Source organism: Plectropomus leopardus, chromosome 19 (genome assembly GCF_026936395.1).
Source record: "Plectropomus leopardus strain MGB_pleo_1.0 chromosome 19, ASM2693639v1, whole genome shotgun sequence".
Lineage (NCBI taxonomy): Eukaryota > Metazoa > Chordata > Actinopteri > Perciformes > Serranidae > Plectropomus > Plectropomus leopardus.
The window spans coordinates 19254056-19269271 of NC_142194.1; the positions used below are offsets into that span (position 1 = coordinate 19254056).

Sequence of the window (15216 nt, forward strand, 5' to 3'; positions counted from 1 at the left end):
TCAGTATGGAGTAGAAGGTACTATACATTCAATTAATATTTGATGGAGTTCATTAATACTGCATGGAGTTACATACTATGCAGCTATATTTCAAGAGTGTGCGTGCGTAGCCATGTATTCAGTGCTTACATGTATTTGATGTTGTCATGTTAAATTAGTTAGTTAAGTGCATCATTACATCATTGCCAATCCAATTGCGTGTCACACAGTATATCATGTTGCAAGATATCCTCTGCTCTGTAATGTAGCTTGACAAGACAGCGGTGACAGCCATGATGAATCACATTTTCTGTCAAAGCATTTGCATCCTGTCTATCAGCTGTGTGTGTGTGTGTGTGTGTGTGTGTGTGTGTGTGTGTGTGTGTGTGTCTGTGTGTCTGTCTGTCTGTCTGTCTGTCTGTGTGTGTGAGAGTGTGTGTGAGAGAGAGACAGAGAGAAAGATAAATAGAGAAAGACCTCCAGTGCATTGTACATTCATGAAGAGTAGGTAGGGGGTCATTCATATGCAACAGTGTTCTGATCAGAGACAGCACGCTTGAAAGTGTCAGACTCGCAACCTTCAAATAACTCTGTGGCTCTCTCACCCCCCTCCGCACACACACACACACACACACACACACACACACACACACACACACACACACACACACACACACACACACATTCCCACACACACTTATGATACACAGACTCTCCCAACGAACACCATCAGAGGCATATTCTGTGTGCCTACTGGACTAATGAAGCGGTGTTCAAACACAGATGATGGATCGTTGAGTACAGTGTGTTGGTAGGATTAGCCTGCCAAAGATAATCGCTGGGTTTCAAGAGAATTGGACAATTTAATTCTGTTCTGGGTGAGGGTATTCGATAACGTGGTGACACTGGCAATTACTTCGTCTGTATCGCACCCTGACGATCTCTGTTTGCTCTTTCATTAACTGCTGCGGGGGAAATAGACGCACAGTCAAAGTCAAAATGTTTGCCTCCTAAGAGTCAATAAACTTTCTGGTGTTAGTTTTCCCTCGCTGGCTGGTATGGAGAAAATCAAGTATCATAATATCTTTGACCAAATACTTGGACATTGATTTTTGCAGCAATTTTGTAGGGTAGACTTTTGGTGCTTTCACTAAATATTTACACAATGAGAATTTTGATAAATAATCATTATTAATGTGGATATAATGACCCAGGGGGGTAAAGGCAAATAATAGAACGGCTAAAGCAGTCCGGTAAGTTCAGAAAATTACATCATTACTGTAATGCAGCCTTTAGAGTCCTCATAAAAGGGAGTCTTTTTCGCAGTTAAAAGGAATATTTAAGTGGTGTACAGTTGCAAGAAGGATTTAATTGAAATCCTTTGCATCTGATTGGACCACTAAAAGTGGGCAGGCTTAGAGTTTAGTGCGATACGGTACAGCGTACTGCTGGTTCTGCACACACCTCCCTTACTGTTAGATCAGGAGGGAGATGAGGGAGACAGGAAGGAATTAGTCCACCGCAACATTGGCTATGTTAACATTCAGGCTGATATTCCACTATTATTCTGAATATGATAATATTCTGAATTTGATGCAGATCATGTAAGCAGCACATTCCGTTTAGATACTCCAAATCAGGCTTTTTCTTGAATTTGGCATTTTTGATTAAGCTGTGGGATTTGCTGGTATTATTTGGGTTTTTACTACAGTTTGCGACACATGGCCTCTTGCCTGTTAACGGTCAGCTTTGTGTGTTGTCATGGATACGTTGTACACAAAGTCTCCTGTATGCATGCTCAAAGAAAAGCTCACATTTGCGGTCTTAAGGAGAAACACAAAGACCTTTAAACATGATGGCAGACTTGGATATCAACAGGTTTTTTGATATATGCAAATATCACAGTGCTGACCTTTGCAAGAAGGTGGTTGATGGAAGGAATAATGGCTGTCTTTGCACAGTCTAACAAGTCCATCACCATTGGAAAACTGACAAAAATCCTATTTTGATGGGCAAGCAAAATGACAAGCGTCTCTAGCTGTTCCACATATATTGACGTGATAAAGGGCATGTTAATCGGTGTATGCACAGCTTCTTGTAAACAGGAATATAAGTGGAATATCCATTTTCATTAGCCATGTATATTAGTTGGTAGGAATATTGTCTTTTGCGGAATACAGGCAAAAACCAGAATATTTTATGCATGTAAACGTAGTGATTGTTTTGGAATTGGAAGCAATGGTTTTGCCCACTGATATCCAAACACACATCTCTACCTATCTCTCTTCATATTGCTCTGTTAGCAAGCTACATCAACCCACAAGCTGTGAAGTGCAGATTAATGACCGGTGTGGCTAGCTAGTCTTCCAAAGTCTTATTTGATTGCATGAACTGTGGAAAACGCCCCTGAGTGTAGGATGAGTCATCAAACATTTAAAACCATTAAACAGACAGACGAAAGGCAGGGATTTTTTCAATATAAAAATACTCAGATAAGATTCATATATTTGCCACATAACGAGATAAATGATTGATTAACAGAGGGATAAAGGAGTAAGATGGGGCAAATACATTTTTCGTTATGCGGGGACTTTAAATCCAGGAAAAGACAACACTTAAAATATTACAATATCCAAAATCTAAGACGACATCTCGTCATATCACAATACAAATATAATATTGATATATTGCCCAGCCTTAGTTTTACCCAAAAAAACTTGATCCCTGGCCCAAACTCTCTGTGGCCATGGGGTGAGGTGTAATGGGAGCTGCTGTCCATTTGCAAAATGTCAACAAATATCACAAGTGTTGTCTCCAGCGGTGACCTTCAGCCAGCTAATAAGGCAATCAAGCCTGCCACCCATATTATGCCTGTTTGGAACAAGCATCACCATGGCAATGGGATGACTTAAATGGCAGCTTTAAAGCCCATCGTCCTGCTGATTGGCCACCCAAGAGAGAGGAGTTCAGGGGTGCAGTGTTTTCCCTGCAGATGTTGCCAAATGATCGACAGTGTGCAGGCTCTCTGGTTTCTGTGAGTTTAAGGCCCTGAACATCCATTGTACAGATGATTTTAGTCTTTTTGGCTGATTAGATGTCATCTGAGAACTGAGTGGGCGTGAACACAATGCAGTTGATTGCCTCTCATGCTCACACTCCTTTTTAGTTAGCTTTATTGAACCTATAAGAGCGGAAAATGACCTTAATCGCACTTGTGCAGTGTTCACAACTGGAAAGAAAAAACATTAATTTCAGCATCCCAGTTGTAATTTCAAGCTCTTAATATAGAGAATTTTTGATGACAAAATCTCCCACTTGATGAAAAGAACAACAGAGCTGTCAATAAATGCATGTACTTTAAAGGAATTTATATGATTAGTTTGTATCTGTAACTTGTTAACAATCTGCTCCAAAAACCTAACTCTGCCTTCACACTCCTAAGTCGTAGTAATAGTTTTGATCAAGCTCTCCTGTTCATCTCATTCTGCAACAATTATTTTAGTGCATTATGATTAGCACAGATAGTTTGTTGACCTCACGTTATTCCCAGCACAGCTCCAACCAACCTCCACCTGAGCAGAGAACAAATCAGCCACAAGTGAAAACTCCTGCGGTGTGAAGGACACTTAACATTCCCATGCATAATATTGACTTAAGCCCTATTCTTAGACTACCAGTGTTATTACCTGAGGACCTCTTGTAATTTTAATTTGTAATAATCATGGAGGTTGTCAGTGATTAATTAATCTTCTGCCATATCCATAATTTGTCAAGCAAAAATTTCACTGCAAATCAACCGCCATATTATGCCCAACACACAGGTCGTGTGATTTAAGTCCTGTGCAATCTGTGATTTTGGGTCTTATTTAGTTTTTTTGTTCTCGTTTGTGTTGGCAGTTATGAATGAGAGTTTTGACAGCGTTTTCAGTGCAGGATGCTCATTTTGCAACCCAACATAATGACACATTAACAGTAAGAGAATCCCCAGTCCATCAGGTTAGGGAGGTCTCAAAAGATGATCAGCTGGATGATTTATTGTAGTGTGTGCCAGGATTTATTTTGTTAACACACAATTAAAAAAAAGAAAAAAAAAGAAAGAAAGTTAACGCCTTACATCTCCGCTAGTGCAATGGCACATTTCTGCAGAGTTTCCCACAAATTTATTTATTTGTGGTTGCCTGCCACAATCAAATTTGCATTCACAGTCTCTGTAGCAGCTGCTCCTCTCATCTATCGATGTGATCTGATCAGCTCTGACCGGATCAGCAGATCAATAATCCACCTCACGACTAAAACTCCTCAGACTGCTGCCGAGGAAAAAATTAACTCATGAAGAGTTCTGCCTGCATTGAATTCACTAACCTGCAAAAACCTCCGAATTTAGAGATGGGACACAGAATGATAGTGAAGGGCACACACACATGCAAGAAAAAATGGGAAGTTTGCTGGAAAATGTCGGAAAAAATCGAATATAATTCAGACTTTGTTTTCCTGTGCGCATGAGGTCCCCAGGTAATAATTCTGTTCAAATAGGGCTTTGACTTCCCCATGCTGAAAGTTGTCATCAAGAGCCTTAAATCCTAGCTTAGCAACTGCATATTAAATGTATGCATCTTTATTTGTGGAGGAGAATATTAAAATATTGCAATTCTTTTGCTGTTTTTAATTATGCTAATTAGATGAGAAGAGCTATTTATTTGAAGGCAAGCCTCACATGAATTGATCGCACAAGTACATTACACAATGGATGTGCCCACACATGCTTAACACAATGTTCTCTGAACCTGTCATGATGAGCTTGTGTTTTAGTGACGCTCAATGAGGAGGATGTTGACTTTATTATCCAGAGTTTAGCACTCATACATCGGAGCAATATTCATGTTTTAGCTGTAATAGTTGTATTCAGTTTGCTCCAAAGAAAATATCTCAGACTGAGTGCACCCTGCGAGGACAGCACGGAATGATTCGAGCACATACCATAAGGACAAATTAATCATTATACTTGAGTCATAAATGATTCATTTACTCTGGTATGCACAATGGAATGTACTCCAGTCCAATATAATGCTCCAGCACCGTCTTAGACATTCATCTTTCGCTACCTGAGGGATTGATAGTAATTATATTGTGCTGGAGAGCAGGGAGCAGAGCAAAATCTAATAGCAACCTTAAAGTATTTAATAATGTCTGTCAAGGCCTGAGAGTATTTTATTACATAGAGGTGACTTTTGGCAATTTGAAATAGTTTGTGTCATCCGCAACATGCTCTTTCTGTCATTTTAATGGAGTGACAGTGAAATAAGACTGCAGTAACTTCCAAGGGTTTCCAGGAAACAATGAGAATATCAATGAGTTTTTTTTAAGCAGGCGGCTGCTCAGAAATCTGCCGGTGTTTTCACAGGACAAAGCAGGTGTTATTACAGCGCAGTCAGTCTGCAAACTGAAAAGCTTAACATTGACCTTACCCATTGAAAATGCCCTGATTAATCACCACCAGGTCTTTGCTGCGACTGACTTCCAATGTTCTTCTCAGTGTAATTCTGGCTTTACAATGAATGTTAAGTCCATTTCCCAGACTGAATTATGTTTTGTAGTAAGAACACGATGATACATATTAGGTACTTCTGAATGTATTGTCCCTCACGGTGCATTGAGGAGCCTTCTAATCAGGACCTCAGAAATATCCAAAATAGAATAAATCAAGGAGGTGGTTAGAGTTTTTATGATTTAAGAATCATGAGCAGCAGTAAAAAGAAATCAAAGCATTGCAGTATTTGAATTGCATTATTGTCTTAGATCTAAAATAGATTTTAATCTAAGTATGAAAACAAGCCAAACATGCAGAGAACATAAAGTCGGCTACATGGGAAGGGGTTATGAGGCCTATCTGAAGCAGAACACTTATTATTTTCTGCACGTTGCAAAGCATTTTAATATTAAAGAAGCATTTCACTGCTGAAAATATGTCTTTTTTTAAATCAGGGCTGTCTATGCCTCAAAAGGATGCAAATGCTTTTTAAATTGTTTTACATGACCAGAGAAAACAGAGAAAAAGGGCCATGGCATTCATTTTTGCTCAAGAGGTAGGAAGCCTACAACTGTCAGAGCACACATTAGACCAATCATGCTACTGCAGGTGGGTGATGTGAAGTGTTTGATGGAGATAAAACAAGTAAATAAGTATTTTTTCCAACCTTACTGAGAAATTGAATTTATTTAGTACATGGAGTAGAGAAGAAGAAGAATTTGTTCCGCCGAGGTGTAAGTAACTTAAGTGTGACCCAGGTTATTTTCTAAAGCTACAAATTACTCATGTCCCCAAAAGACCTCACACGCAGACTTTCTGCAGATGTTGCAGTTTCTCAATGTTCCTTAAATCTCTTATATGCAGGCTAGTGGTGTTGGTAGCAGTACATTCGTACAGTCCGACAACTCCACATAATAGTCCAACAACATAACATATAGCTACTGTCTCTAAATCAAAGAGCACTAACAAAAGAACGTAACACTAGCAGAACATAAAATATTTTTTTAAAGAGTAACTAAACCCCCCACTTTTGGCTTGGTTTCCTCCTTCCTGGGATGTGAAAAAAGTCTAATGGGCATGGCTAGAAGGGGGGCTAAGAAATGTGCAGTCACCTAATCGTGCTGCCTCTCAATCCACAGCACCTCCCTGCCCCCTGCACACACACAAAGTAGTTGGTTGGTGAGAGGGTGGTGATAGGGCGCTTGCAGTGGGCTTGGTATGTGATAAAAGCAGGTTCCTGCTACCAAGTTAAGCCAAAAGCAAAATACAGTTGCAATAGCCAGATTTCAACCTTTACCAGGCAGTCACTAATTTTAGATATTTTACACTTGAATGTCAAGAGCAGGACCTGAATCAGTCAACAACAAAATACCAATATATATTGATTTTAGGGGTGGGCAATATGGCCCTAAAATAATGTCATAATATTTCAATGTATTTTTGCAATAACAATATTCTTGAAGATATGACAAAATACAGAAAAAATATTTAAAAATATTTTATTATTCATTTCATGAACATACAGTTGCAACAAAATTTCAGCATAAATGTAATAGTTTGCTTTCAAATATTCTGTAAAATCTATATAAAAAACATTTCTCATTTCATAAGTTAATAAACAACAGTAACTGGTAGCAAATACGCTCTCAGCTATGCTTGTTGTTGCCATGCATCATGGAATGACAACATTATGTCAACAAGTTGGAAATTTGCCACTATCATGATATAGTTTTATTATCATATTAAAAAGTTGTATCTGTATTATGATAAGGTATATGATATGGCTTACCCCTAATTGCTTTTCAACTGAAGAAAGGTGTTTTGGGGAGTTAATCACTCTAATTTATGATATCTGCAAAGGGAGGCACGTAGAAACAGCTGCTGCATTATTTTTCGTGTGGGATACGCACCAGCTACATCAACTAATAATAACCTCATGAGGGACAAACATGCACAGAAAGAATACATTTAGATTTACAGATTAAGCGTTTTCGTCATTACTAGGTGCTTATAATTTCCTGTGGGTGTTACATTTAAATCTCAATACATTTTTACATACATCACGTCGTACTATTCTAAACAGAGTGCATACATAATCCATTTTTCCCAGCGGACAGTACATTTCTCCAACTCAAGTCTTAAAAGTAAGTCTCTCCATACAGTAGATCTCTTTCACGATCCCACGCCACTGGGCCAATGTTGGAGGGTCAACTTGCAACCATTTCCGGGTTATAGCTTTCCTACTACTTGCCAAAAGTATCTTCAATAAGTATTTAGCCTTATGTAGGATTGTTTCAGGTATTTTACCTAGATATAAGGTAACAAAAGAGTAGTCTAACTCCACTCCCATTATTTTGTTTATCTCATTAGCCACCTCCCCCCAGTATGACTGGATTTTTGGGCAGGCCCAAAAGACATGGAAATGATTAGCCATAAAGGTTCCACATTTTCTCCAACAGAAGCCCCGGCTCTGTGTTCCCGTTTGCAGTGCAGTTATTCTAGGAGTGATAAAGAATCTCACTACATTCTTCCAGCCGAACTCTCTCAGCGATCTCCAGTTTGCAGTGGTTGCTTGAGTCTCACATATCTCCATCCAAGTCTCCTCTGAAATTTGTGTTTCTGACTCCCTCTCCCATTTTTGTTTGATGGGTATCGTAGAGTGATTTCTAGAGGCTTGTATACTTCCATATATTTTTGAGACCAACTTTTTATTGTCTTTTTTTTGGTATGCGTCATGAAATATAGTAATCATGTTGTGTTTGTTTTCCTCTTTGATTTGTAATTTTTTAATATAATAGTCTCTGACTTGCAGGTATCTATGGAAGTCCTGCTTTACCAATCCAAATGTGTCTGAAATTGTCTTTAAACTTTGAAATTCACTGTTTGAGGTGAGTGAACAGAAAGAAGTGAGACCTCTCCCAACCCACTGTTTGAAGACCCCATCCAACCTAGCAGGTTCAAATTCTGGATCAAACGCTACCCAATTCAAGACCCTTGCCTGTTTCTCTATTTGTAACTTCCTCAATACCTTGAACCACAGCTTAAGAGTGAACTGAGTCCATTGATTCAAGCTCTTATAATGTCTTTCAGCTTGGCTTTTATTTCCTATTTTTGATTGTATTGGAGTATCTATCTGTGTAGTTTCCAAGGATTTCCATTTAGATTCGTAATTTGGGGCACACCAGTATACTAAGGGTTTCAATTGTGCGGCATAATAGTAATCCTGTAGGCATGGTAAAGCTCTCCCTCCCCTCTCTTTTTTCAGCTGCAGTATCTTAAACTGTATCCTGGGTCTTCTACTGTTCCAGATGAACCTTGAAATCCACCCATTCCACTCATCAAACTGTTTTTGGGGTACGTCCAGTGGCAATGACTGAAAGAGATAAAGAAACCGTGGCAACACGTTCATTTTGATTATTTCTATTCTATTACTCATATCTAGCGGGAGGAGAATCCATCGAGAGATGTCAGATTTTATCTCTTTATTAAGGAGGCTGTAGTTGTTTTCAAAAAGTTTTGACAAGTCTTTTGTGAGGTTAATTCCTAAATATTTTATTGTGGGAGAGTCCCATTTAAAATTATATTCCTTTTTTGTATCTGGATGGGGTGTATAATTAAATGTGAGGGTTTGAGTTTTTTTTTTTTTTTTTTTTATTCAAGGGTTTGAGTTTTTTGAATATTTAGCTTATATCCAGAGTATGAATCGTAGACTTTTAACATCAATTTAGGAATACTTGAGTCAGGGCTTGTAATAAAAAGCAGAACATCATCTGCGAACATACAAGTCTTATGTTCTTCTCCTCTGATCGAGATCCCCTTTATCTCCATAGTGTTGTTTTTGACTGCAGCAGGGAGCTGTTGTTGGTGAAAAAGCTCTAAAAAACACAGTGCACTACCTGCTCAGCAGCAAACAGACAGACACAGTTAGAAAGTAGCAGCTAAATAGTCCCTCTGGAGTTGGTGGAAACCAAATAAAAACACCTACTGTGCTTGTCTGCCCATTACTTGTTAATATGTTATTATTCTTCTTTCACTTACCATAATTCATCGGGGTAGAGCCTTTACTGTATTTGTATTTGCATTTGCGTTTATTTATCTCAGTGAATTTCAGCAGACTGCTTTGATTGCCAGACACTTAAAGTAGTCAGCCGCATACTGTACTCCTCTGTGTTTACGTCCCCATGAGGATTCAGCGTGGAGAAACGCCAACACAACCTCATCTTCTCTTCCCCCCTTCGGCTCCGCTCTCCATCCTCTCTGTGTTTCCCTAACCTGCGCTCCATAGCAACAGAGCAACCTTCATTAAGTGCTGGCTAAGAGGTTCATGTTCCCCTGCTGTGCTCTAACCACAAACAATAACAGCCCAGATTGTTTGGCTGCCTCCATGACATTGAGTTTAATTGTAACTCTCGGTGGAGGTGAAGCCACGTTTAGATGAGACTTTAAGAGACAAAAGCACCTTTTATTCAGGGTTGCTTGTGTTTACATGTCCTCTGCCATCACCATGGCAAGGAAGCTCTTATTCTGATGACCTCTGTTGAGAGGTGATGCGGTAGGCCACCACAGTGTGTTATTATTGTGAATTTGTAAGTGACCTTAATTTTTTTTTTTCTGAAGCTGTTAAAACTCAATGAATCGTTACTACATTTTGTTGGCTTTCGTAAATGCCAATTTTCGTCTCTCTCTGATTAATATTTGTATACACTATCTCAGTCTTATGGGAGCTTTTGATTCATTATTATTTATCTGCTCTACTGGGACTCCTCTTACTGGAGTTTCCCCCTTAAAAACTTGAGCAAGCATGGTAATTAAATACTGTAAAAACAAGGCCTTCCCAAGCAAAGAGCTTTAAATTTGACATTTCCCTTGAAGAGCACATGATGTACATGTAGCTGGCTCAGCCTGTCTGCACACCTGGGTCCCTTTTTGTGCTCTTAAGCCCTCACATGCTAAATGGAGTTCTCTAATAGTATCAAGTTACAGTGTGTGTAGTAAGGGGAATTTAGATTCACCAGAGCGAAAAATGACTTTCGCCTGAGCTCTCACCTGCAAAGAGGATGAAAAAAAATCCTAAGTATATTATTACACAAATGTCTACATGCAACTTTAAAGCTGATATGAGACACGAGCAGAAGAATAATCAATACAGTTAGCGATTTAAAAAAAAAACAGCTTGGTCCTGGCTGTGCAGTTTTAGGAATTTTATGCAGGTTTATGCAAGGGAGGATGGCTTTGACAGCAGCAGTATACAAGATGAAATACTCCACCTGAATAGTAAAGCGAAAGTTGTTTTCAAAAGAAAGTTGCAGTTGGAAAAGTAGGAAATAAATGCTGTATCTTAGTCTGACATTCAGACTTTGGCCTGTCTGAACTTTTGACCTACACGACCAACCCTCTGTTGTCTTTGCTTTGATGCTTGCCAGTGAAAATAAAGGAAGCAATCTATATATGTAGAGGGGAGAAAAACAGAGACCCAAGAAGGAGGACAAGTTGGATTTTTAATGATCTCTATGAATAATAGAACGACCCCAGGCATACTCAGCACTGGAAAAAAGCTATTATTCTCTACTCCTTTACACACCTTCCTGTGAGTCCCCTGTGACTTCCAAACAAAGACGATATCACAGAATATGTAAATGCAAAGTCAAGACCATTCCTGATGTTTTTGGTAAACATCTTTGATGCACCGGAGATGATCAAATGTCAATTTTATCGTGATTGCTCTGTGATTGGGGCTGGAGGGGAAATAGAGAGGAAATGATGATTAGTGACATATAATTGTATTAAGGCAGCATGTGACACAGAGTTATCAAAGTAGCGAAACAATGAGAAATAGAATGGAAAACTAACACCACAAATGTCTGGGTGAAGCAGAGACGAGCTAACATCGGGAAAAGTGCCGATGTGGCAACAACGGCGGCATACAGTTGCGGTGATTAAAGAGAATTATGCAGGACCTGTAAGCCGAGCCTGCTGGTCTGATATTCTCTGCCAGGCGCAAATCTGGCAACTCTCCTGCTGGAGCAGGGCCGGTGTTCGAGGGAAAATAGAGGAAAAACAAGACTTCACTGCGGAAGACTTGTGTAATTATTTATTTAATTTACTTATCAAGTTATTCAGAGAGAGGGCGGATGGACTGTGTTAGCATCAAGGTCGCTTTCCTCTGACCCTTGTGCTTTTTATGCCTTTCAGTCTTTTAATCTTTTTCCTGTTTGAAAGCAAACATGAGGATAGTTTTATGTCTTTGTGGCTGTTTGAATATACAGTAAATGTGCATGTAAAAATACTTCCAAAACACCTCAGAAGAAGACCAAAAATAGTTCTCTGCTCACTCTCAAAATATCTATTACCTCATCATTCCTCTTTAAGCATCTTAACAAAAATCTCCCACTGTGCTCTGCTGAGCAATAGAAACATAAATCAGTTGCCAGCGTCCTGACAGATCTGAACTGCACAAAGGAGCACACACATTTTATGCTGTTTTGTTAAGCATGACTGCTGCTGAAACTCACAGCCCATGTTGTTAAAACATACAGGGGATCATGCGTTCGTACGCGTTGTGTGTGCGTGTGGACGTGCATGCGCATCCATCTGTCTGCAGCTTATCTTGCAAACTACTGGACCAGTCAGCCTAACATTTAGTATGTACATGTATCACAGTATGCTCAAGGGCCTCTTGTGGTTGCAGTGATTCACACTTGTTGAATAATCTGTTTACTAACTGTTTTATACCGTCACTAATTGCTGACTCCTTACTCTTAACTGGCTGGGGGAGGCCGCAGATTTTCAGCAAGTGGCCTCAACTTAAAACGACAAGCCTTTCCTAGTGTATTGCAGGCCAAATTTTGACTTTCTTTTTGGCGCAAAAACTAACATCCATAGAAAGTTTGGTCTCATTTTTGAACCAGTGCATTTGCAGATTAATCCCATAGCAAATATATTATAATATTAGCAATTTGGACACCATCCTCTTACGCAAAGCTAATTCGCAGCCCTCTTATTGGTCCATTCACCGCTTAATGTTATGCCCTTATAAGGACATGAGACCTATGAAGTGGGACATGTAGAATCTGTGGTGGATCACCATCCTGCCTGCTGTGTGAAAATTAAAAGCCAGTGTTGTATATTTAGCTTCGGGAACAAAGACCTCAGTATCTGTTGAATTAATTACAGCAGACAAATGTTCCCTGTGAATAAAAATGCCCACTCTTGTGACAGTCACGTCTGCTGTGATTAACGCCTGCTGGTAGGTGATGTCAGCGTGTTTGGTTCCTTAATGCACCATATTTCAAGTCACTGGAAACGCTTTGAAGCTAAGACCAAACCTTTCCTGACCTTCAACGAGTTGTTGATGTCACCTTGGATCATCTGATTGATCGGCCGCCTTATTGATTGATGTCTGTGCTTTAGAAGCGTTACTTTACATCTTTGAGATAAAGCTGTGTGCGTGTGCATGTATTTCCTTTATGGGCTATCATCACGGCTGCTTTATGAACCAGAAAAAAAGATTTTTAAAAAGATTTTAAATATGGACCATTGATTTGTGCCTTATTAAAATCTAGTCTCATCCAGCCTATGAAACAATGTGCTGTCGTTTGTAGGTGCAGGCATACAAACTGAAATAAACTGAAAAAAAAAACCATATAGATAGTGGTAAAAAAAACTTTATTTTCTCAGCAACCTTGTTGTTAAGCTGCCGTTTGTGTATGAAAATGTGTGTAGGAGGGAGGAAGTTGGGAGTTGCGGGAGAAAGATACTGTCGCTTCTGACAGACATAAGAAGGGGGTGACTGACAGAGGTGAAATTGCTTGGGAAGGGATGTGAGGAAGCTCCCATCCCCTCTCCCTCCTTACTCCCACTCACTTTGCCTACAGCCTCCTCTTGTTCAGCTGCGTAGTGTGAACTACTGTAACTGTGCTCCCTTTCTCTTTTTCATTGAGGTAATCTATTCAGTCTATTTCCCCCGGGTAACTGTAGAATAGTAGAGTGTAAATAAACTCTTTTTTTCTATTCTTTTTTGCTCTGTGTGTGTTTTTAGCCATGCATCAGGCCCTGGACACACTGAGTGACAGCACAAGCTCCACAACTGCCAATGACCTGGACCTCATCTTCCTTAAAGGCATCATGGAAAGCCCAGTGGTGAGTGCAACTTTATACTGTAAATGTTTGAGGAAATGTGTCAATGTGTGTGCCGCGCAGTAGGACATTCAGAGCTTTTACTTGGACTGTGTCCAGGTATGGACAGACTAATGGATGAGTCAGTAAGACAGGCCCTCAGTGTAGCTAAATCACAAACTACGTCCCTGCCACAGGCTGGTTATATTAAGTTGGAAGCCAGTTGGTGTATCAGCTAAAACATCAGCTTAAAGATATTTTATGTATGCAAATTTACAATTTAAATGCATTTTGTAAAATGGCAATGCAGTCTTGCATTTTGCCTTTTGCAACATTAATATTAAAATTTGATTTCAGCATCATCATGCACATATGCCCTTTCCTGCATTAACACTGACACGAAATGGATAACAAATCCTTATGTTGTCACAGTGATTTGCATGTGTTATGAAAAGCTTTATTAAAATGATATTTCAAAACGGAAACTTTAAATTCACACCCATTATTACATTTAAAATTCAAATTCTAGCTTGCAATAATTATCCTAAAAAGACAGCTTAAATTCATCAAGTGCAATCACATTACCATGTTAATGGTCTTGCTTCATTGTTTTCTCGTAAGTTAAAAATGCAAATTAAAGAGATTTTTTTTGTCACTCAGTATCAGTCTGCACAAGCAACAAAATTCTGATTGAAAGCCAAATGTAGAGTCAAACAAGGATTCCCCTTTTTGCTGCTTTGTCCTGTCTTTGCCACCATTTTTACCTGGCAATGCTGATTTCAAAGGCTTTGAGTCATTTAATAACATTTATCAGTGGTTTGATGTGTCTGAAACAGGATTGTGGGAAAGAAGCTATTAGCTATATATGGAATGGATTTAGCCACAGTGACATCAAAAATTGCTTTGTGGACATGCATTTGGCATTTTGCCGTCAACATTTTTTTTTTTTTTGAGCAAAAATTGACCATATTAGGACGAGAGGTCGGCGATAACCCTAACAGTAGCTGCTAGCTTAGTAAGCATGGTGTATTTACAGCCACAGTTGATTTTGATAATGCTAAGCTAGCGAAAAACAGGCTTGAAAACTATTAAAACAGTACATACTTACTGAAAGAAGTTAATATGTGATGCTAATGTTTATGAACTGAAAACACTCTGAGATAGCAGCATCTACGTGCACATCTGCTCTATGAATCTAGTGTTACACCATGGTTACGTTTCCCAACCAACACAGTTGCTATGGTAGTGACTTGTCAACTGTAGGCACCCATCTGTTACTCAAAGCTGCATAGCCCTTGATTTTGCAACTTTAAATTCATTTAAAATTGAAATGGGTGAGTCATAGAAAACTTCATCCCCATACAATTGTTGTTAACGGGGAAATGAACTAAAAACCACTTTTCATACTGGACCTTAAACTTGTTTATTTCTGCAGTAAAGTTGGGCATTTTAGCATGGGTGTCTGTGGGGATTGACTTACTCTTGGAGCCTCAAGAGGCCATTAGACGGACTGCAGTTTTGGCAGTTCTGCATTGGCTTTATTTTTCAGTCTCAAAGATTGCCAGTTGATAGAAGCTATCAAGTGGCATGAGGGT

The 15216-nt window shown here is 39.2% G+C and overlaps 1 protein-coding gene across 4 annotated transcripts in view; it reads left to right on the plus strand.

Annotated features, from left to right (window-relative positions):
• The window catches only part of mpp2b (MAGUK p55 scaffold protein 2b), a 58380-nt gene that overhangs the window by 16988 nt on the left and 26176 nt on the right, over positions 1-15216 (plus strand). For all 4 annotated transcript variants that reach the window (XM_042507697.2, XM_042507694.2, XM_042507695.2 and 1 more), the window contains one exon: positions 13545-13645. In XM_042507697.2, coding sequence (XP_042363631.1) covers positions 13545-13645 — 101 coding nt within the window. The remainder of the gene's footprint in view (positions 1-13544; positions 13646-15216) is intronic.